The 24,074-nt window shown below is 41.2% G+C and overlaps 1 protein-coding gene across 7 annotated transcripts in view; it reads left to right on the top strand.

The window, feature by feature from the left end:
* Positions 1–24,074, top strand: part of RAPGEF2 (Rap guanine nucleotide exchange factor 2) — a 400,682-nt gene that overhangs the window by 133,121 nt on the left and 243,487 nt on the right. For all 7 annotated transcript variants that reach the window (XM_074993114.1, XM_074993110.1, XM_074993113.1 and 4 more), the window contains exons 2-3: positions 16,758–16,828; positions 22,477–22,533. In XM_074993114.1, coding sequence (XP_074849215.1) covers positions 16,758–16,828; positions 22,477–22,533 — 128 coding nt within the window. The remainder of the gene's footprint in view (positions 1–16,757; positions 16,829–22,476; positions 22,534–24,074) is intronic.

The raw sequence follows: 24,074 nt of genomic DNA, 5'->3' as shown, positions 1-24,074 counted from the left end.
CATAATCCCCTCAATGGAATACAGATAGAGATGGCATATTGGAAAAAACCTCAACTTCTAGGTAAGTATCCTCCACTTATTGACAGGCGTATAGTGTTTAAGTACTTCTAATTGGAGTTTTTAAATACGTAAGTTACGATGTGTGTACGCTGTGAAGATGCCTCTGTTGCAGTGAGTGTTAGGCTGCATATACACGCCAAGATAAATTCGATATTTAATAAATTGGAATATTTAATCTCTATTGTGAATTTGAGTTGTCTACAAAGCTTCTTGAAATTTGAAGAACCCTTTTTCCTTGTTGAATCTCCATGTCCCCATTGCCCCGTGCAAGTTCGACAGCATGAACGCTGCATTGTGGGTACCCATCCCACAATGCCTTAGCCACAGTTGTTTGTGGGTGTTTAATGTTGGAATCTCAGAATTCACTGCCTCACTAACCATGCAAAAAAAGAACTGGAGATCACACCATTTCCTGCTGTGACATTCCAGCAAAAGCCTGGACCCCAAATGCTCCAAATCATACCAAAGATCATTCTGGCAACCACAGTGGCTGTTGCAAAATTTGTCCTTCAATTTCAAGGCTTAGTGACAGTTGGCTATCCTGCTGCTGCTGCTGCTGATGATGATGATGAGGGTGGTTTGGAAGAGCAAACCCTCCAACTAAAGTTAGAGAACTCAGAACTGCTGGCTGCCTTGACTGCATTGCTGAAAATGCAGTGGTGGTTTTGGACTTGTGAAACCAGCACATGCTGGAGGGTTCACATTGTTTTGGAGTCCTGGGACAACTAGCAGTGGGTGCAGAACTTTTGCATGTGCAGGCCCACTTTTATGGAACTTTGTGATGTGCTGGTGCTCACCGTGAAGCGCAGCAACACAAAAATGAGGCTGGCTCTAACAGTACACAAGCAAGTGGCACTTGCACTGTGGAAGTTTGCAATGCCCGACAGTTACCGGTCAGTGGCAAATCAGTTCGGGGTGGGCATACCTACAGTGGAGTCTGTGGTGATAGAGGGTGGCCCATGCAATCTGTCTACGTCTCCTTAGGAAGACTGACCTTTGGAGATGTAGAGGCCATAGTGAATGGCTTTGCTGCCCAGGGCTTTCCTAACTGCAGTGGTGCAATAGATGGCACTCTGCTTCCCTGTCTTATGAAACCCTGCACAAGAGCCCTGAACCTCCAAAGAGAACTTTAATCACAGACTGAGCAGGTGCAGAATGGTTGTGGAATGTGCCTTGGGATGTTTACAAGCGAGGTTCAGATGTTTATTAACACGTTTGGATCAGATCTTGTTTGCATTTCCTGCGGCTTTGTTTTTTCGCTGGAATGGTGGGCACTGGGTCTGCAAAATGAAAGTCAAAGTTAAGATACAATTCATATAACATGCTTTGAAGGTCAGTGGATGGTTCTTTCTGTGCACTTTCACTGAAAGTATACTTTTGAAGAACACATGGATTATTAAGGGTAGGACAGGAAGTATGCATTGCACAGTACCTCATTTGCAATCAATTATCTAGCACATTGCTTTGTGGATATGGTAAGCTATAAGCAAATGATCCTCTTTCGTGGGGAAGGGGAGGTCTGCGAAGCAGGGGAAGCTGCTAGGTGTCCTGGCCAGGTGTCCTGTAGCAGTGAAAAATGGATGGCTGCACTGTAGGGTTTTGGTGTACACTAAAAGTAATGTAAAGAAAAAAAAAATCCAAAGAAAAGCAGGATATAAAGGGACATGGGAGAGGAAAAGCACATCAGAGGAATCCCCAGCATGAAAACAAATGGTACTCCGAAAGGGACCCGGGAGGGGAAACACCTGGCAGCCCTGTATATTTGCAGGGCTGGACTGCTAAGTTTCAATTCAAATTCTAATTCAAATTCAATCAAAACTTCTCGGGCTTACTTTGACCTTCTTCCTGCACACCTGAGAGCAGTGCACAATGAAGCAGCCATACTTGGAGGGGTCACTGCATAGCTTGGTGAGATGCAAACGGAACACTTCTGGATGCTAATGAATTCAAATTAAGGAAATGGTGCTTCCACACCAGCCTTGATTTGAAATTTGAATTTGATGCTATATCCATCCCGTAATATCAATATTTTGTAATCAGTATTACTGTTCAATAAATCGAGTTAACAGTATGAAGTGTGAAGACAGTCATGGTGAAATTCAATTTTATCTTATAGTGTAGGTGCAGCCTCTGAGTAAGGACCAGATTCCTACACCCTCCACCTCAGCAGGTTTTGGAGCCCGGGCTTCAGTCTTAGCCTGAATATCTATGCTGCAATTTTTTAACTCCTCAGCATGAGCTCAGGGTTAAGTCTGAGTCCGTTAACCTAGGTTCTGAGACTCACTGCTGCAGGTCTGTCTCTGCATTGAAGATATATACCCAAATTGTGCTGGCTTAAGATATGTTTAAAAACAAACAAACCAACTCTTTGAAGTGTTAACAGTTCAGAACATAGCTGTCATCACGCCTGTCTTTACTAGGAGATTGCATTGAGTTAGAACATCACTTCTTAGAGGTGTATTACTAAACTTGGTTCTAAAACTATTTTACTGGTTGCCCCTTTTAAAATAGGATCTCCCCTACTCACCCCAGAAATTAAAAACACATTTTTTATATTTAACCATGGGTGCTCCCCTTCACCCTTGTCCCTGTGGACTTCCTGCTCCCCCTCTGCCCTTAACTCCAGGACACTTTACTGTACCCATGTGGGGAAACCAATTGGCATGGATGGAGATGCTGGTATTGCTTCTTGTTCTCCCACCTGGGCTGTGTAAGGGGAAGGTGCTGCTCTCCTTGCACCTATGTGGGGTTGTGGTGGGGCAGGGGGAGACAGAGCAAGGAGCAGTGTTGAGGATCCCTGCATCCAGGTCCTTTTCTCCATAAGAGGAAGGCAGAGAGCATCAGCTCAAGAGGCTTGCCTTACAGCACAGCCCAGATGGGGAGAGGGACCCAGATGCAGGGAACTCTGACCTTGTTCTTTACGCTCCTCTCATAGTCCCCACAGGAGACAGAGAAAGGTTAGAGGGGTGAGAAGTATCTGTCACCATTCCCCCACATCTCCTCTGTTCCTCCATGGGAGGAAGCAAGGAGTTCTGCAGCCCTGAACCTTCTGCCAGGGTCAGGACCTGCAGCCTGTGACCTCCACGCAACCACATTGTAACCCCCTGAGGGCTCGTGATCTCTTGGTTGAAAAGCAGTGACTCAATATGATGTTAATGGCCTTGTAGTCAATGAAAACAAGGACAACTCATGTTCGTCCCATGGTTCCAGTAGTTTATACATTTTACAACATGGAGCCTATCCTTGTTTGAACCAAACAAGAGACATGCTGGATAAACACTGCCCCAAAGAATTGATGTACCAGGCTTACCCTGTCACTGAGTTAAATCAGTATGAATAGTTAATAGCTCCAGTTTACATTAATTGGAGTATTGTTGTTCCACAAGTTGCTTGTAATTTTAGTATATAACTTATTTAAATTTGACTATAACCTATTTTGAAACTTTTGTTCCACATAAGTGTTTTAAAAGAAAATCTCTGGAAATAAAGTATATTTTGTATGACTTGATTTAAAGTATATCTTTTTATGACTTGATTTAAGAAACAACAGTATTTTCAAAATGCTAGCTATGAAAAATATTTGGCACATTTTCATACATGTGACCATTTTGGCCTGTGTTTTGTTTATATTTGACATGTACTAAAATATTTGAGTGCTTTATTGCACTGCTCAGCTGAAATGTTTTTACTTGTTCTGATATAAATTCTATTATCTACTATCACAGATGACTGTTCACAATTCTAGCAACTTGACATGTGGTACCTACTGTGGAAATATTTGGCTTTATTACTTGTAAGTGTTTTTATAGCTGCTTGTATTTTACATAGCTAATTACAGGCTAGGAATAAGAATAACTCTTGCTCTGAAAAGTTTAGGATTTTACGCAAGTATTCCCAAGCGGCTAGCTTTAAAGCATTGAATTGAAGAAAAAAATTGGCAAATATTTTCTTTCTCAAAATTTAAGATCTAAAACTGCAATTCATTGAAGCCATTGGAAATGCAGGGACTGTGCATTAATGTAGAATTTGGTTGTAAGGCAGTGAACATAAAATAAAATTATATATTCTGAATCTGCATTAGGGTCTGGCCTTACACAAAAGCTTGGGCTATGTCAAGACTAAAACAAAACCTGTGGAGCATCCAGATTTCTAAGGGCGTTCTGTTGACAGTAAGTCCACAGAATGCAGCACCTTTGTCGACAGTTGTACATCACTTGCCATGAGGAAGAACACTGCTGTCAACAGAAGTCTGTCAATAAAAAGCTGGTCTGGACATTCTTGGAGGGCTTTCTGTTGACAGACAGAACTTCCAGGATACCGGGCAACCCTGTCTACTGTGCATTCTGGCCAGTCTGTTGACAGAACAGATCACTCTTTCGATCTGCTTTGGTGATCTGAATGCAATCTGTCAACAGAAGTGTTGTTGCAAAATATCTTCCAACAAAAACTTCCGTAGAAAAATCACTCTAGTCTAGAGATAGCTTTGAATTCATCATTCACTGACTCTACTGAAATGTTAATAGAGTGTGACAAGTTAAGACAGTTGGCCAATTTGGCTTAGACATGCTTAATATTCTGTTGCTGACAATGGCAGCTAAACATCAACAGGCTATTGGAGGGTTGTGTCCCATAAACAGGCTGAAACACTTTTTTCTTTTTGCTTACATGAGTGCCCTCATCTTTCCCCTGTGCTATCCATGCAGAAGGGCATTTTGGAATGTATTGAAACATATTGCGCACAGACTACTTTTACTACTCTGGGTATGTCTACAGGAGATGTTAACCACTCTGAGGTTTATTCTTGTGGCCAGCCTAGAGGAAATTTTACATGTATCTTGCTTGGAACAAATATGTAGGGAGTTTTCACATTAGCTTTATAAAGGTGTTAACTACTTGAGCTTAATGGCAATTGATTGATTGATTCAAGGTTCTTTAAAGAAAAAAAAATACCAACACCCAAAACCTAGTGTAGACATGAACCATGATGTTTACAGGACATGGTGTGATAAATTGCCGTTTTGTACAACTATCTCTATACGTCAATGTAAAATTTTAAATATTTAAAAGTGCTATGGCTTTAGGACAGATCTTAATTAAAAAGAGAAAATAGAGAAAAATGCATTAACTTATTTATCTGAACAGTTTAGTTTCTGACTGTTGAAGAAAATGTTTTTAGGAGAATGAGGCTATGCATCACTGGTATGCTAGAACATGTTTAACATTAATGTCTAAATCATTAATGAAGTGGTAAGATCTGTAGAAATTGGTAGTATTATATGGTCAGATTGTGCCCCTTTGGAATTAATATTCAGTAGTTGGTTTTGGGACTTTAAGATAATTTTATTGAAGAATGAACTGCTTGCTGCTTTGGGACAAATATTTGGTTGCAGCAGTGTTAAACCATTCATTACATTAGGAAAATGATAGACAACATAAATATTTTTGAGAGAGGCAGATGTAAAGCAATATAAAGGCACCACTTGAAAATTAAAATTAAAACATGAGCTCAAGGATTCACAAAATCTTGTAAAACAGTAGGCTTTAAAAAAAACCAGTTGGGTAATAGTGGGGAAAATTCAATCTGCTGATAAGTGCTACCATAAAGAATTTTTATGGAAAACTTATTATTTGCCATGAAAGTTTTAAGATAATCAAGAGCAATATATTATTCTGCTGTATAGAAATAAGTACTCATAATATATATATGAAATATGTTGGTTTTACTATTATAGTGATCCATACACTTCCAGTCACCTCATAGTCCTTTGACCGTGCCAGGGCCTCTGATTCTTCCTTTTCATTTCCCAGGCTGCTTACATTATTGTACAAACACCTTAGGTGATTGGCCTACCTTCTTCTTTTGAACCTGGGGTCCTCCTTTGTTGTTCCTTCCTTCTTCCCTACTTATCTCAGGGCTTGTGGTAAATGATAAACATTCCTATGCCTCTCTATGCTTTGGTCACTATTCCATGGGATGGATCTTCCATGCTGATGACACTTTAAAAAAAAAAGTGTTAATTAAATTTGCAACTGAAGTCCTTGAAGGAGAGTATCTCCCACTCTGTTTTACTGGCATTCTTGCATATATTTCATGTGAGAGCAGTTTTGGATAATGACCCAGCATATGTTGCTCATTTCAAGAACACTTTCAGTGCAGATTTGACAGAAAGCAAAGAAGGTCCCAATGTGAGGTTTCTAATGATAGCTGTGGCACTTAACCCAAGATTTAAGTACCTCATGAGTGTCTTCCAAAATCTGAGAGGGACAGGATGTGTAGCAGGCTTTCAGAAGTTGTAAGAGCAACATTCTGATGTGGAAATTACAGAATCTGAACCATCAAAAAAGAAAATAAATCTATTGCTGCTCTGGCATCAGACACATGATGAAAATCGACATGCTTCAGACTAATATTGAGTAGAATCCATCCTTGCGTAACTTGGAGGGGGGGGTCTACTGTATGTTTTCTTTAAGTAGAGCATTGAGCTGCTTAGAAACATTTTGATTTACGGTATGCAAGACACACAGTTTATCTCGGCCAATAGTTTCGCACCTTGCCACAGGCAGGAATGGAAACCAGTGTTGCTTTGCAATTTTGCACATGCATTAGAGGGTAGCTTTTCTTTGCTGTGAGATGTTAAGATGGGGATACGTTGCAGCCCTATATTATATATTTGCAACAGGGATGGGGAGGCCTACAAACTTCAGGCTGGATCTGGCCCACAGTTTGCCTTGATTTAACCCATGAAGCTCGAGGCGCTGCCTTCCAACCCTACATTCCTGCTTTCTTCCCTTCACGTGTTGGGGTGCAGCACGAGGGGAGTGAGGTGCTTGTCAGGGGCTGCATGAGTGAGGTATGGTTTTTGGCTTTGCCTGTGGAACCCCCTAGAGTAGACACAGTAGAGAGCAGACACAGACACAGGAGGAATTATGCTGAAACAGTTGTGTCACCTCAAGTGATACTCGCTAAGATGACATAAGCACTCTTTTCTGAGCATAGCTGCATCTAAACCAGGGATTTTGCCATCATAAGTATTGATTATGTGGTGTGTTTTGCTTTTACTCCCAGATGATCACTGCTAGCAAAATTTTGTGGAACAGAGCTGGCCTTAGACGTGTACAAGAATGTTGATAAACGCTTACATGAATATAACTGCATGAACAAATGTAAAATCAGACTTTTAGTTATCAGTTAAACTTCACATGTCAGCTGGCTCTGTCTGTCCCTTATTTGGTCTAAAACAGTATACAAGGAATCCATGTTCTTTGTTGTTCAAAATTATTTTGGTTCTGGATTCTCCACTGAAACAGTTTTAACTGTTGTCAAAACCTGAAGGTAGGAGTGGTAAGCGCACTTTTTGCCGCAGTCATTTAGGTATGCTCTGAGTCTATGAAATCCAAGAACCAAGGTGAAAAGAAATCTGATGCTTTATCAGTGCTTTTGTTCAGTGAAGTCCCAATTCTGGCAGAATATGTCAACAGCTGTGTAAACTGTGAATTTATTCCCACTGGGAACAGAAGTAAATCTGACTCTTGATTTTTCTAGTTCAATACACTGAGGAAGAACCTTTCCTCTAAAGCTAGAGGGGGATGTATTTGTCTCTGAACTTTCTGAAGGTTATAGATGGCTCAGTGTGCCACCTTGTGGTAATTTGAGTGGTCTTTACATTATGGTTTTGAAAACTGAGCAGCAAAACTGATAATTGCACACGTTCTGTGTACGGGCTATGGACTGATTTGTAAAATGGTTTTCAGAAATATGCCTTGTTCTTTGGAAATAGTTGTGTGAAGCACAATTTCACAGCTAATTGATGGTAGTCATGTAGGGATTTTGCCCAACCTTTCTGCTCAAATGTTCATAAAAGTATAATGTATTTTCATAATATATTTTTAATGAAAAAAGAAAGCTGTTTTACTGAGAATTGTAGTTCATATTTTGGCAGTTATATGTGGAATATCAAAATTGAAAGCTTTGGTTTTAAAAAGTCTTCTGGCACTTCAGTATAATTGAGAGTTTGTGATGATCTTATGCCTTTGTGTATCAACAAGACTGCTATGCAAATATTTGAAAATAAATTTTTAAACAAATCAGATAAAAAGATGAATTAGCGGACACAATGTAAAAACTGCAAAATAACTTCCTTGGTCCTTTGCACCACACAAATTGGACATGTAGCTTTTCCTAAGGCAAGTGGAAAACTTTGAGTTAGTGGCTGGCTGTTAACCTGTTGCTCCTTGGTCAAATAAGAAGATTTGAATTTCTGAGAGACAAGATGAGTATGGTAAAATCTTTTTTATTGGACCAGCTTCTGTTGGTGGAAGGTACAAACTTTCAGATTTACAGTGTTCTTCAGGTTCAGGAAGCAGTGCGTCTGAGTTGGGCGAAGTCCTAAATGTAAATTTTTGCAGGTAATGATGAAATGATAGAATTGGTGCTGTGGCTAGGGTGGATTTTTGAGTGTTGTGTATTGTAGATGTTTGAGGCAGGCAGAGATGCAGTCATAGTGACGGATGTTGGTCTGTAGGGAGATGACATCCATGGAAGCAAGTGGGATGTTTTGGGGGAGCCTGTTGCAGAGTTTCTGGAGGAAGCTAATAAACAAAGCCCACCCTTTGTGTGATAGTAAAGTATTGTGAGGAGTAGGGCTGTGGCTAAGGATTGAGACTGGCTGAGAGGGTGTGGGCTTCAGGAAGAAGCTCTGGACTGGGGCCAAGTGTTTGAAGTAGAGCGGGGGCTGCGGGCTGGTGCAGGGAGTTGGGGTTTAGAAGATGACCAAAGCCCTGGTTGATAGTGTGGTCTGTGAGTTGGGGCCAGGGATGAGGGGTTTTAGGTGCAGAAGGGGTTTCAGGTCTAGGGCAGGAGGTTGAAACTTAGGCCCTGGGAGGGAGTTAAGGTGCGGGAATGAGTTTCAAACTGGGGCAGTATGTTGTATGGGCTCTGTCTGGCTTCTGGAAGTGGTTGGCATGTCCAGATCCTAGATGAAGGGCAACCACGGGGCTCTGGGTCCTGCCCATAGGTGCTACCCTCACAGTTCCAATTAGTTGTGGTTTCCAGCCAGTGGGAGCTTCAGAGCTAGCACCTGGGTTGAGTGGGGCGGCACGCGGAGCCTCTGTGGTGAGCCCTTCTACCTGGGAGCCAGACAAGCCGGCCGCTTCTGGGAGCTGGGCAGACAGGGAGCCTCCTTTAGACCTGCTCTACCACCAAGCAAACTTGCAGCTGCCAGGACAACAGTGGTGATGGAGCTAACAGGGTTCCTACTCTATCAGGCATTCCAGTTGAAAAATCATCCTAGTAATGAGTGATTTGAGAATTGGCTTCTGAGCCCTGGTATTCCTTCAGTGAGAGTTCTGGGTAAGATGTGATGGTTGTGCTCTGCTCCTTTGTTTGGATATCTTAGGAAATATGAAGAATGTCCCCATAGTTGATTTGTAGAGGATGAAGTTGTAGACTTTCTCTGGGAGGAATTTGGAGAAGAATTTGGTGTTATCCTTAAGTTCTTGGGTGAGCTGTGGGTTCTGGGTAGTAGGTAGTGTCAGGAGTTTGTTGGCTTTCATGACATTATCATCATAGTGAAGGGCTACAGAGCATCCCCTTTGTCTACTGATTTGGTTGCTATCTGGTGGTTGAATATCAGGAACTGTATAGCTGTCCTCTTGTTGGCGAGAGATTGTAATGAATGTAATGTTCATTGAGGATTTGGTAGTTAGTTTTTTCCTGAGTTATTAAAGTTTTAACTGTGTTCTTTTTCTTCTGTAAGCATTGTAATATTCCAGACTACACAAAGTGTACAGAATGTGTATTGGTAATGGATAAAAATTAATTCAGCCTCATGTCTGGCTCCACTGCATCTTTCCATATCTTAGAGCAGAGCTGGAAAAGCTTTTGATTTTCACTTGGTTTTCTTTTGAAAGCCAGGGGGAGCTCCTTCCTATTAGTAGCTTTGCTTTTTTGAAAGACACTGGTTGTAGAATGGATTACAGTAGTGTTGCAAGGAATTGGCCACACAATAGTGTTAAATAAAACATTATCTGAAATCTGTTTGCAAAAGATTTTGTTTTCATAGGGTTCTGCTGCTTTGGGACACTGGTTATGTCATTCCTGCTTGTTTTTCTGCCGAATACACACAGTTTTCAGGACCCTGAGTGTGGGCTATCTCCCTCATTTTTCTCCCCTTACTGCTCCAGCTGGCTGCCATTATTGTGTCACCAAGTAAGTGTTGCATGTGCACCACTGCGTATATATTTCAGAGGCAAACAGTTCACCGCCCCCATGAGAAATCAGAAGAATTGATCACTAAGCCCATCTCTTTACTTATAAAGGAGCAAATTTACTGTAGAAATTGCGAGATAAATCTTTGGAGTTTCCTCTCCATGCTGTTTGTTCCTCCATCTTAGAGTTGCTGTTACTCTTCAGTGTTTTTTTTTTCCTTCTCTAGTTCTTTCAGTCAACAGACTGCATTTTTTGTTTTGCTATTCAATTAAAAATATCTTCTTTGGACCTTTGTTTTTGTGTGTAAATTTTTGCTCCCAACTTTGTACAATCTCTTATTATGCTCCAAGTACCGGCAGGCATTGGTGCTTTAAATATAAATTTACTCTTCAAATTTCTTTCTGGTCATCTTTTCTTCCTTTTGGAAGGGAACTACCAGCCACTAAGTGTTAACAATTCTGACTTTGATTTGATCAATATCTAAGTAAAATTCCACTTTTAAGTGGGAGCCCTCTTTTTAAAAACTGAATTTTAATCTATTATCATGGCTTTAACATACATACTGACTTTCACCTTCAGTTAAAATAAGATTCTTGGCATATCTGAATTCTGTGGAGAGATTTCTGTTCTAGACACAGTTCATTATGACAAATCCTGTAAGCACATTGTTTTAATGTTAGTTTCCATTATAAGTATGGGGGATGGGAGGGGGCAGGGGGGAACATAAGATAATGCTCATTCTCATTGAACTTTTGGCGGCATTTGACAATAAAGTCCCTGCTGATCCTACTTGAGTTAGGTGGCAGAAGTCCAGATGGTCTGATTTCCACCAAAAGAGTAGTAATGGGAAACTAGATCTGTAGCTTTAGATCACTCACTTGTGGAGTCTCACAAGGATCAGTAGCTTTCTAGTCCTATTAAATACGTGCGTGTTGCCATTAGGTGAATGGATAAGATGACTTGGACTCAAGTGCCAGCAGGATATTGATGACACATAATTCTACTTGTTCTTCAGCTTGTATGATCATCCTACTACAGGTTGAGCCTCTCTAGTCTAGCTCCCTTGGGACCTGACTGGTTCTGGCAATTTGCTCAACCATGGGAGGTCAATATTGTTTAGCAACATTACCAACACTTTCCCTGCTCACTGAGCTCTTAGAAGACATTTAGGGGTAAATTGCAGCTAAATAACAGTACAGAACACTGAGAACCAGGACTAGTGTCTGTAAACAAACTTTATGGGACCATTGAAAACTTGGCCACACCCATAAGTCGACATTCAGCTAATTAAAGTCATGCTGAATTACAGATGTTGCCGGAAGAGAGAGTGCCAGACTAAACAAGTTCAACCTGTACAACAAAGATCATCTGTTGATTATATGGCATCTGTCTCATAGATGGAGAGCAGCTGGTGGAAGCTCACTACAGGGAAGCAGAGAGTATGCTGGGGTAGAAGGAGAGCCCGCAGATTAACCTAAGAATCTGTACCATACTGGAGGAGGATGACCTGGCCTTAGTGATGATTTCATCAACTCCCATCTGGAGTGTAGCAGTGCAGTATACCTTGGCATGAAGCCATCAACCTGTAGAAAACTCCAGCTGCTATAAAATGCTGCAGCACATTTCCTCAGCAGCATGGGCCACTGTGTGAAAGCACATCAAATTTGTTCTCTCTTTCTACTGGCTTTTCATAGAATATTGAATCAAGTTTCAGGTCAGTTTATATCTTAAAATTGGTTAGTGACTTGGGCACAACTCCTCTTTGTGATAAACTAGTCTTTTGCCGGAGACGTAGTTTTTTTCAATGGTAGTAGAGGACTGGAACAAACTCCCACAAAAACTAAGCACCATCAAAACCTTGTCATAGGTACTCCAAAAGCAAGGCATATATATTCTTCAACCCTGCAATCTGAAATATATGGCAGCATGTATATTAATTAAAAAAGAAAACCCAACCCCCCCATCAAGCACTACACTGTATTCATAATTTTTCCCTCTTAGAGAGGATGAGAGAGAATATGAATCACATGTAATAGACATAACACATTTGCATAATAAAGTTCTGGAAGGTGCCTGGATCCAACAGTGGTGTGAGAGGCATAAGAATCTATGTAGGGTAGAAGGCTGAAGAGCGAAGTCCTAGGAGCTAAGATAAATAATGCTGGAGTTCCATGGCTTAGTCATGTAGCTTATCAGGTTTCTTGTGATATTGAGGAGGGGTTGACTGCTGACCCCAGATGGTTTGATTTGGAACTCCAGAAGATCGACCCTGACTGAATCGGTCTTTGCATAGTTTAGACATACCTGAAGACTTGAATTCTGAAATCTTTACCCACAAAACTATACGTGGCATTAATTTCATATGTTTCTGTCGAAAACTGTAATGCTTCTCAATTTAGCAGCTCACTTACAACAGAAACAAAAACCTTCCCCATGTCCACACAGGATGCCATATTGCAGATTCATCAGTTTAATATAATCTTTTGCAGTGGGCTAACAGGGTATGTGATTTTGATGTTGATTGATTCCCAGCTGTCTGCTTTAGAGACGAAATCATTCAGATTTCCTTTCTGTAGTTGATGCCATGTCTGCCACAATCTCACATAGCAAATATCTGTTCTGGTTTTCTTCAGAAGAGTGCAAAAGCAGTTGTCCCATATGAATAAGTTCCATTTAAAAAGTGGACAGTTTAAAAAAAAAATCAAATTCTCTATCATAGTTAGTGCCAACTGTACCATGGAAGATGACAAGAAGGATATGATCCAAATTCTGTAACTTAAGGCTGCAATTCCATAGATGTCTTGGCATATTTAATAGCTTTTTTATTTTAAAAATACTGTTTAAGTGAATTGAATGTCTGTGCTTTCTCATACAGCAATGTTTATTTTTAGAAACACTACAGAGTGGCTTGGAATGGAAAGAGGAATATTAGGCATGAGGATGAGTCCTCTAAAGCTTTTTTCTTTGTTTTTTAAATGTTAATTTTCATCACTCCCTTGTAAAAGCACTCAGGTTATAGCTACGCTACAGCTTATTTTGATAGAACTTATGCTGCTTGACATGTGAATAAACCACTTCCTAAGGGACATAAGTTACTGAAACAAGCAGCTGTGTGGGCAGCTTCTCCCATCATTATAGGTACAGTATTACCATTCATGGAGGTGGTGTTCTTATGCTGGCAAGGGAGCGCTCTCCTGGAATAGTGTGTCATCACTAGATGTGCTGGAGCATGTCCTCCATTGTAGGTACTGAATTTCCCTTAGGTTTCTTTTAAAAAAGAAATTAAAACCTTAAACTTGATAGAGGGAAGCAGAGGAATAGTGATGTTGGTTGAGGAGCAAATAAGCTGTGCTCCAAGTCCTAAATAAGGGCGGAGGTGAGTGGAGTGTTGAACTGGGGAAAAAAGGAGGGCTGCGTCTCAGTGATGACCCGCACCACTGAGATTGATTTTCCTATTACGAAACTGGTGTAGTTATAGCCGTGGCTTACACCACACTACTAACAGGAGGAATAGGATTATGCCCAACAGAAAGAGAAGCACCCCCTGGTTTTTCTAACTCCCAGTAGCTATCTAAAACAGCCCACGGGTTGGTGGAATACATTGGCTATTATCTATCCCAATTTCTAAGAGCTGTCATCTATCCCCAAGAAGTGTCAGTTTCGAGTTTCAGGGGATGGGACTACTTAAGGGTGAATAGGAGAGTGTAACATACAGACAGGAACGACACTCTGTTCTACAGAACAGAGGTTCAGCAGACCACACTTTCCAGCTGAGGCAGCTTGCTTTCAGAACTTCCCAGTCATTGGGTCAAAGCCCTTTCAGGGGTTCTGGGACGTCTTTGCCTCAGCCGTACACGTGACCCTTACAGGCTCATGAAACTAAAGACATACGCACAGTAATACACATAACTATGGCAGGGTACTAAAAGGAAAACCAGAGATAAAAATGCAAATGCTAAATTTTACTTATGCAGCTGAGCAGGTGCAGGAACAAAACAACAAAACACTGCATCTGGCTATCTAAACTATACTGTTACAAATTTCTTCATGGTACCAATAGGCATTCACGCACTACTCTGTTTAACTTGTGAGCAGGCAGGAGGAGTGGCAAAGGGTGATCAGTCCTTGTCGCAGACAGTGTCCGGTCTCTCCAGGATTTGGGAGTTCCTCCCCCTCCTTATGTTGTTGCCGCCCTTTATGGTCTTGCTGTTTGCTGGCTCCACCTGAGGCCTGACACATCACATCCTGGTTGCTTCTGCTTCTCTTTGCCTTCAGCCCCTCTCAGCCCCCCTCCCCATTTTACACAACCAAACATCTCATGCTTATTTTTTCCTTTTAAGGTATGCAGCTGGCGCCTCTGGGCTGCTAGGTCAGAGGCCATGGATCTTTTCCTGTTTGCCAAGTTTAGACGGGGGGAAGGCTACAGATAGTATAGTCTGCAAGCAATTCAGTAAATTCCACTGCTGACTGGTTTAGACTTGCCCAATTCACTTGGTTCCTCAGTTCTTGGTGTGGGGTTAGTGGTTTAACCTGTTTGTGCTGAGGCATATTTCCCTATAACAATTTAAAAGGGTCTCTGGACCCTGCCTCCATCGCACGTACCTCACCGCGTTGTTCAAGTGCCCATGCAATTCATCCTAACGTGCCCGAGTGTGGCTGGTCACTTAGGGGTCACCAGGTTATTTTGCACTTTAGTTAGGAATTATGATGCTAGAAGACTAAATAATAAGATGGGTGAACTAGAGTGCCTTGTGTTAGGAGGATATTGATATAATAAGCATCACAGAAAGCTGGTGGAATGAGGACAATCGATGGGACGTGGGAGGACAGGACAGGTTGTGCAGATTCGGGAGCAGCACTATAGGTGAAAGAAAATGAAGAATCCAATTTAAGTAAAAATCTCAAATGAATCAAAATGTTCCATAGAATCTCCTATGGATAGAAATTCCATGCTCAAATAGATCTACCACAGTAGGGATATATTATCAACCACCTGACAAGGACAGTGATAGTGACTATGAAATGCTAAGGGAGATTAGGGAGACTGAGAACTGTTTAAAAGACAGAAAACAAAGGGAAGGAATAAATGGTAAATTTTCAGAATGGAGAGGGGTAACTAGTGGTGTTCCCCAAGGATCAGTCCTAGGACCGATCCTATTCAACTTATTCATAAATGATCTGGAGAAAGGAGTAAACTGTGAGGTGGCAAAGTCTGCAGACCATACTAAACTGCTCAAGATAGTTAAGACGAAAGCCGACTCTGAAGAACGTCAAAAGGATCTCACAAACTAGCAAATGAAATTTAGTGTAGATAAAAGTAAAGCAATGCACATTGGAAAAATGACCCCAACTATATATACACAATATGGTGGGGGCTAATTTAGCTACAGCTAATCAGGAAGGAGATCTTGGAGACATTGTGGTTAATTCTCTGAAAAACATCCATGCAGTGTGCAGTGGCAGTCAAAAAAAACTAACAGGATGTTAGGAATCATTAAAAAAGGGATAAAGAATAAGACAGAGAATATTTTATTGACCTTATATAAAACCATAGTATGCCCACATCTTGAATACTGCGTACGTATGGTCACCTTGTCTCAAAAAAGATATGTTGGCATTAGAAAAGGTTCAGAAAAGGGCAACTAAAATATGCAGAGAGATTAAAGAGGCTAGGACTTTTCAGCTTAGAAAAGAGGAGGCTAAGTGGGGATATGATAGAGGTATAAAAAATTGAGTGGTGTGGAGAAAGTGAACATAGAAAAATTCTTTACTTTTTTCCATAATATCGGAACTAGAGGACACCAAATGAAATTCATGAGCAGCAGGTTTAAAACAAAAAAATGGAAATTCTTCTTCGCACAGTGAAAATGTGGAAGTCATTACCAGAGGAGGCAGTGAAGGCTAGAACTATAACAGGGTTTTAAAAAACCTAGATAAATTCCTGGAGTTTAGGTCCATTAATGGCTGTTAGCCAGGGTGGCTAAAGAATGGTGTCCCAAGCCTCTGCTTCTCAGAGGCTGGAGATGGATGGGTTCACTCCCTCCAGGGCACTTGGTTTTGGCTGCTGTCAGCAGACAGCATACTGGGCTAGATGGACTTTTGCTCTGACGCAGCATGGTTGTACTTATGCTCTTAGTTGAACTATCAAATGCAGCTAACTAAAATTGTGGGCCAGATTTCTGTCTTCATAGTCAAAAAGTAAACAGAACCACCACCACAGCAAAAACATAAGGATTTTCCTTTTTGCTTATATATTGGGATGATGAAAGCATAGCTGTCTATACCATTCCATTAGAAGTTTCTAATATGTAAAACACAGAATACTAACACAATTCACACACTCTGCCTAATATGAACATATTGTTTGGAATATGTATTGATAATATTGCTGGCAAACTCAATAGAAGATTGTTGGGGGCTCAGTAAAGATGGTAACAATGTTTATACCATATGATGAATGAGAAGCCTAATGAACATTTTCTGTTTGCAGGACTTGGAGATAGTGTATTCCTATTTACATGGAATGGAAGCCTTGTCTAATCTGAGGGAGCACCAGCTCAGGTATAGTATTTTAACACTAATTCTATGCTGATTATGTGCTAGAGAGGCATCTGTTAATGGTGAATTAGAAAATATTTTACCCAGATATCAAGGTGATAAGTATCTTAAAAGTATTTTATGTTATAAACTTGGCTGCAACAAAACACATGTTTAATTTACTTCATGTCCGTGTGATCAGCTGCACATGTGGGTATTAAAACCAGAGAAGCAAATTTTTGTAGAAGGTTAGTTGCCAGATTTTTTTACTGCTCATGCATATTACCTAACTATAAATTCCGTTTACATAAAATATTTCAGTAAATAACATTTCATTAAACATTACCAGAAATTTTAGCTTTTGTTAGGAGTAGAGATGGCGGTACCAGCTGTACCTAAAATTGCCTAACGATTTCCATTTGAAGACCCTGCTCTCTGTTGGCTAACCTCACCAAACTTTACACTGTTTAGGATGAAATATTTCATGTTTAGGAAAACATGCCTCTGGCTGTGTGCATGCATTTGTGCATTCGTTCATTCTTGAAATGCTTCAGCCAAAATGGTTCAACTGGTTCTGAAGCAAAGTTGGGGAACAATGAGCTGTTTTCCTATTATACTCTTAAGCTATTTTTGGAAGCATTAGCAACCCCATGTTTTTGAGAAGGGACTTGAAATTGTGTGAGGGTTGCCATGTTTTCAGTGGAATACAATCTGATGTCTCTGTGAAAATCTACCCACTGTAGATTACATACATTTCTTTTAGAGCTTCCTTCACTTTCATAAACTTGTTAGGGAATGAATACACACTTGTTTTTGTGCACAAGCCAGCAAAAGGAATGAAAGAGTTAAGCTGCAGATTTTATTCACAGAGGTAAGAGACTGTGTAAAGAAATGCAGCAATACGTGCACCTTCCTGCACAAAGACGTTGTCTCTTACATATGTACAATGCATGCATACACACACTTGACTGCACAGACACAGCTTTTCACACACTTTTCCAGGGGCTGTCCAAGTCCAGCCAGCCAGGAAGGGGCAGCTGAAGGAGAAAAGGTGTGTGTGTGGCGGGGAGCGGGGGGGGTGGAGGGGAGAGGACAGGGAATGAAAGAGGCCAAAGATGTGAACAGGACTTGGGGGAGAGGGGACAGTGAAGGAGAGAGGAGTTGGTGTGTGGGATGGATGGGGATTCAGGGGGAGGCAGAAGGCTACTGCTGCATGAGAATGTGGGGAGCCCAGAGTTGTACAGGGACATAATGGGAGTGTAGCAGTGTATGAAGGTGAAGGGGATGCAGGGCTACTGGGGGAGTGAGGGACATGGGGGTGGTAGCTCTCAAACTCTTGGCTCTCATGCCAGTCCTGGCTAGAGTGATTGCGCAATCTGGCCTGGGACCCCGGCTGGACTGGGGAGGACTGTCCAGTACTGATTCCTGAGCCCCACCCATTGCTGCCCCCTAATGCCCTGCAGCTCTCTGTCACTGTAGGGAAGTGGTGCAAGTGTGCCCACCCAGGGCACTCTGCTTTCCCCCTCAGCTCCTGCTGCTGAAGGGCATGCAGTGTGGGGGTATGAATGCTCCCAGTGATCCACAGAGATGTGTGGTCAGGGAGGGGGTGCCATGTGCGGGGAGAGGGCAGGGTCATGGCGAAGGAGATTTTAAATAGTGAATGAATAATTATTGTGCTTTAGCACATAAATTGACACGGGGCAGCCATGTTGGTTTTGTTACTTTATTTTAATACACTGACTTGACTTTGGCACATCAAATCTATGGTCTGGATACAAATATTTTGTTTCTAGATTGGTACTTTCTTTCATGTGTCATTTTATGCAGTTTTATCCAAGTATTTTTTTTTTTTTTTTTTTTTTTTTTTTGTGGAGGGGGCAGGGTGTATAAATCCAGGAGCCATTGGAATATATTTTGCTACTTGTACGTAGGTAGAGAATGCTTTTCACTTTGTTCTGGAAAGTGAGCTTTGATTGCTCACAAACTCTTACCCTGCTAATTATTATGAAATAATATGTAACATTTTTAGTGTGATTACCCATGTTTTGAGAATACTAGCCTTAAATTAACCTTATAACTCTCACACAAAGATCCTAAATGTCCACAAGGAGCCCTCATGCACTGATTAATGGCTTTGGCCTGTAAATTGGAAATAAATCAACAGATTCTTGCTAAGGAATGTTTGGAACTTTTCCCATTAACTTTACTAACAGAGAATTCCTAGAAGAGAACTTCTGTTTACTATACTGTATATAGAAAAGTCTGATGTCATTCAGATATAGGTTATATCATTTTCTGTGTGTCTTAGTTTGTAAACAATTTCTGGAGATTAATTGTGTTATGTGTGTGTTAAAACAGCAGGCTTTCCTTTCTAAAGCAGCTTTGTTCATTACTGAAAAATGCGATCTTAAAGTTCTGTGAGTTTTTGTCGTCGGTTTTGCTTTTCAATTTGGTTGACTATATTATGTTTTGATGTGATAGATGTATCTAGGATTCAAATATCAGCACATTCACAGTATTGGTCAAACTTTATATGTAGTAAGGAGATAATCAACTGTCTGTTATAAAGGACCTCTAATTTTATTAAATATAACAATGTGCATTTGTTACTGGAAACACTGTGCCACCTTTTGCAGCAGGATTTTTACTTGTTTATATGCAGTCAAGGTGCTACTAAGGAAGGATGAACTTGTCTGACTAGACGAGGAATGAAGTTCAACCTTTGCTACAAACTCACATTTGCTGGATTTATGTGCCAAGTAAAATTGAGCTGTTGCTGAGAGGCCAGAGTCTCCTATAATTCCTAATCCCAGTGTGCTCATCACACAGAATTCTATGCTAGCAGAACAGAGACTTAAAAGAATTTACAGATGCTTTTATTATTTCATTTTTAAACCCTGACCTACAGAAGTAGTTTTTTTCCTTATCTGTACCTTTCCTTAGCTTCTGTGTTCCACAGATGAATTTAATTTGACATGTAAGACACAGAGCCTCAGTAACTGAAGACTAAGATCCTAAAACAGTGGCTCCCAGACTTTTTGACATCATACCCTTCCTTTGATTTTTGAGAAACCCTCATACCCCCCTGCCTCTTCTTTACCATCATCCAACCCCACTTTTAACAAAAAAAATTTGTTTGTAATTTAAAATAAACACAAACTTGATATAAAAATGTTATTTAAAATTAAGCACAAATAATTTTTCTTGGCCCCTTGTGGCTGTCTGGTGCACCTCCACCTGCCTGAGCCTCATGCCAGCCTCCCACCCGCAGCCAGAGCTTCCCACCTCAGCCCCACGTTGCTGGGGCCAGCCATCCGCCTGTCTGCCAGCTGCCTGGGCCAGTCATCCACCTGCCCACCAGCTGCCTGAGCCCCGTGCTGCCCAGACCGGCTGCCCACCCACCAGCCACCCACCCCACCTGCAGGCCAGCTGCCCAAGCTGTCTGCCCAAGCCCCACGCTGCCAGGGCCAACTGCCCGCCCGCCAGCCTGAGTCGCCCAAGCCCCACACAGCTGGGGCCAGCAGCCTAAGCCCTGCTCTGCTGGAGCCAGCTACCTGAGCCCTGCAAGCCCTGTGAGCGGCTCACCTGAGCCCTTCCTCTGCCCTCCTATGAAGCCACACACCCCCCAGCCTCCCATCTAACCCTATCCTCTTCCTTCTCCCCGCCAACCCACACTGGCTGTGTCTACACTAGCCAAAAACTTCGAAATGATTTCGAAGTTTACTAATGAAGTGCTGAAATACATATTCAGTGCCTCATTAGCATGCGGGTGTTTGCGGCACTTCGAAATTGACGCGGCTCGCCCAGATGGGGCTCCTTTTCAAAAGGACCCCAGCTACTTTCAGGTCCCCTTATTCCTATCTGCTCATAGGAATAAGAGGACTTCGAAGTAGCCGGGGTCCTTTCAAAAAGGAGTTTTGAAGTTTTGGCTAGTGTAGAGGTAGCCAGTCTCTCTCACTTGCAGAAGGCAGCTAGCTCCACCTGGGTCTTTGCCAGCTGCCTGCTTTTTATAGCCCACATAACATGGCAGGGGCTGAGAGCCAGAAGCAAAGGCTTGATCTTTCTTCAGGTGGGGGGCATGATTGGGTGGGGGGTGCTGGGTCACCTCATGCCCCCCTTGGAAATTCTTCACCCCCCCGCCCACCCGGTTTGGGAATCCATATCCTAGAACTAAGTTTGGGCAACTGACTTTTAAAGGTTGCAGGATCTTCTCATGGAACACCACATCTGTCCTGGTGCTACAGAGGACAACATTTTGGCAGTAGAATGTATTTAGTAGTGAGGCCCAATAAGTCTCTCACTGCCATTAGTGAGCAGAATCTTTTTCTTGGTGCAGGAGATGCTGATGAGAGAAGTTCTCAACCTCTAAGCATATTGTTTGGTTTAGGAGAGGGCAACTTCCAAAATTACTAGGGCTGTCCCGTTTGTTACATTTATAAAGCTTGACCTCAAAAATTGTTTTTTCTTCTGATCCTGTCTTTATTTAAACTCCATTTTTGATAGAGGCTTATAGCTTCTGCATATTTATTTAAATGTTTAAAGAGAATGTAGTAAATTTAGACCTCAACATATTTAAACTCATATTTCATTTTAAATAAAGGTCAGAGGGCTGAGAAACTTCATCGTGATATGTCACCAGAAGCTGGTTGGACATCTTCACATATCAAGATATCTCATTGCAACAGATTAGCCCACCTGGGATGTAGAATTTCTGCCTGGAATTTAAATATAGTTCCTAGTATTTTAATAATATATTCACGTTAACCTCTTCAGCAACTTTCCTTATACTTTGTCCATCAAGTAGCATTTCTGCAGTTTGTTCTGTAAGTGTAGAATATCTGTGTGTATGTGTAGAAATTGTGGAAACCAATGAGGCACAAAGCTGTATATTTCATGAAGATAAAGTGGTTCTAACATCATTGCTGATTTTATGACTAAGAGGAAGGTTGCTATCCCCCAGATTTAGGAAGTACCCTTACATTTGTTTTGTCTGAAATACCTGCATCTGAAGGAAAAGTGACATGTATTAGATGTGAGAGGGGCATTAAGGATTTTCCTAAAGACTGGAGGGAGGTTTTCCCTGTGGAGAAAATTTCTTCACTCTTTGTAACTTACTGCCCTGTAGGAATTAGAAACCAACAAGGGATTTTAATATAAAGCTTCAAAGTTCCAGCCAAGGGTAGAAGTGTCAACATGAGGCATGTTTTTTACGTATGTTTCACTTGACCTTAAAAAGCACGTATTAGAAATCTTGCAAGAGACATCTGATCAGTATTACTTCTTTGAGTTTCTTTTGTTTTGTTAAAATGTGCCTAAAATTCTGATCTAGATTACACTTAAATGAGAAATATTCACCTTCTGAATAGCACTTTTCAGCAGCAGATCTCAGGTCTGAATCATTAATATCATGTACCCATTTTACAGAGAACAAAAGTTTAATGGAAGAAGTTACGTCACACTAATAGTCATGTAGATACCTTGTGTACTCACCAGTTTAGGCACATCAACAAACAACTTTAAATTTAAATATACAGTATTTTCATTAAGGGTTGAGAACAATTGTGAAAATATTCATTAAGTATTTTAATAAACATTTTTCAGACATTTAGTTTTCCTTTGAATGATGAACTTTGTTAAGGAAAGCCGTTGATGTCTGATGTTTTCTCTTGCAGACTGATGTGTGAAACTGTGAGATATGAAAGGCATGAAGCAAACGAAGTTCTGTACTAGTAAGTGTTTCTGGTGTTCTATGTATGTGCAGTTCAGTGACCCAAATGTTTCCAAAAGTGCTAAAGGATGTGTGTGTTTGAACTTGCTGATTAAAAGTGTGTTCTGTAAATACAAATAAGCCATCTTAACTTCTTCATCACATAGCATAGAAATCAGAACAAAAAAGCAGTCCAGTGGCACTTTAAAGACTTTAACAGAATAATGTATTAGGTGATGAGCTTTCATGAGACAGACCCACTTCTTCAGATCATAGCCATACCAGAACAGACTCAGTATTTAAGGCACAGAGAACCAAAAAGATTAATCAAGGTTGACAAATCAGAAAAATTATCAAGGTAAGCAAATCAGGGGGCAGAAGGAGGGTAGGGGGGAAGTCAAGAATTATATAAAGCAAAGTATTTAAAAGAGCCCCTATAATGAGTTAGAAAATTGCCGTCCCGGTTCAAACCACTTGTTAATGTGTCAAATTTGAATATAAAAGAGTTCAGCAGCCTCTCTTTCCAAACAGCTGTGAAAGTTCCTTTTCAGTAAAACACAGACTTTCAGGTCATTAACAGAATAGCCCACTCCATTAAAGTGCTGACTGACAGATTTGTGAATCAGGAGTGTTTTTATGTCTGTTTTATTCCCATTAATTCTTTGTCTAAAATATACAAAGCATGTGTGCATTGGTGGCACATGATCGCATATATGATGTTAGTTCAGGAACATGTGAATGTGCCTGTGATTCTGTGAGTAACCTGGTTAGGTCCAGTGATGGTATCTCCAGAATAGATGTGTGGACAAAGCTGGCAACAGACCTTGTTGCAAGGAGAAGTTCCAGGATTGGTATTCCTGTGATATAAACTGTGGTTGTTGGTGAGAATCCTCATAAGGTTGTGAGGTTTGTCTGTAGGAGAGAAAAGGCCTGTTACCTAGGGCCTTCTGGAGTGTGGCATCCTGACCAAGCATAGGTTATAGGTATTTAATAATGTGTTGCAGTGGTTTGAATGGCCAGTGGTTTGAATCACTGTAGGTAATGACAAGTGATGTTCTTTTGTTGTCTTTTTTGGGCCTATCTTGGACTAGCTGGTCTCTGGGTGTTAATCTGACCCTGTTGATTTGTTTTTTTTTATTTTGACACCTTAACACGAGGTTTGAACCGGGACGGAAATTTTCTAGCTCATTATAGGGGCTCTTTTACATGCTTTGCTTTAGAATCATAGGGCTGGAAGGTACCTCGGGATTTCATCTAGTCCAGCCCCCTGCTTTAAGCAGAATCAACCCCCACTAAATCATCCCAGCCAGGACCTTGTCAAGCTGAGACTTAAGAACCTTGAGGGATGGAGAATCCACCACCTCTTTAGGCAACGCAGTCCAATGCGTCACCACCCTCCTGGTGAAGTAGTTTTTCCTGATATCTAACCTATACCTCTCCCGCTTCAATTCCTTGTTTTGCCGTATGACACCACTGAGAACAGTTTCTCACCCTCCTCTTTCCAGCTCTCCTTCAGGAAGTTGAAGACTCCTCTTAAATCACTCCTCAGTCTTCTGTAAACTA

This window comes from Carettochelys insculpta, chromosome 4, assembly GCF_033958435.1.
Source record: "Carettochelys insculpta isolate YL-2023 chromosome 4, ASM3395843v1, whole genome shotgun sequence".
In the NCBI taxonomy this organism is placed as follows: Eukaryota; Metazoa; Chordata; order Testudines; family Carettochelyidae; genus Carettochelys; species Carettochelys insculpta.
The sequence above is the reverse complement of the archived record's forward strand: the minus strand, read 5'-3'. Positions and strand labels throughout refer to the sequence as shown.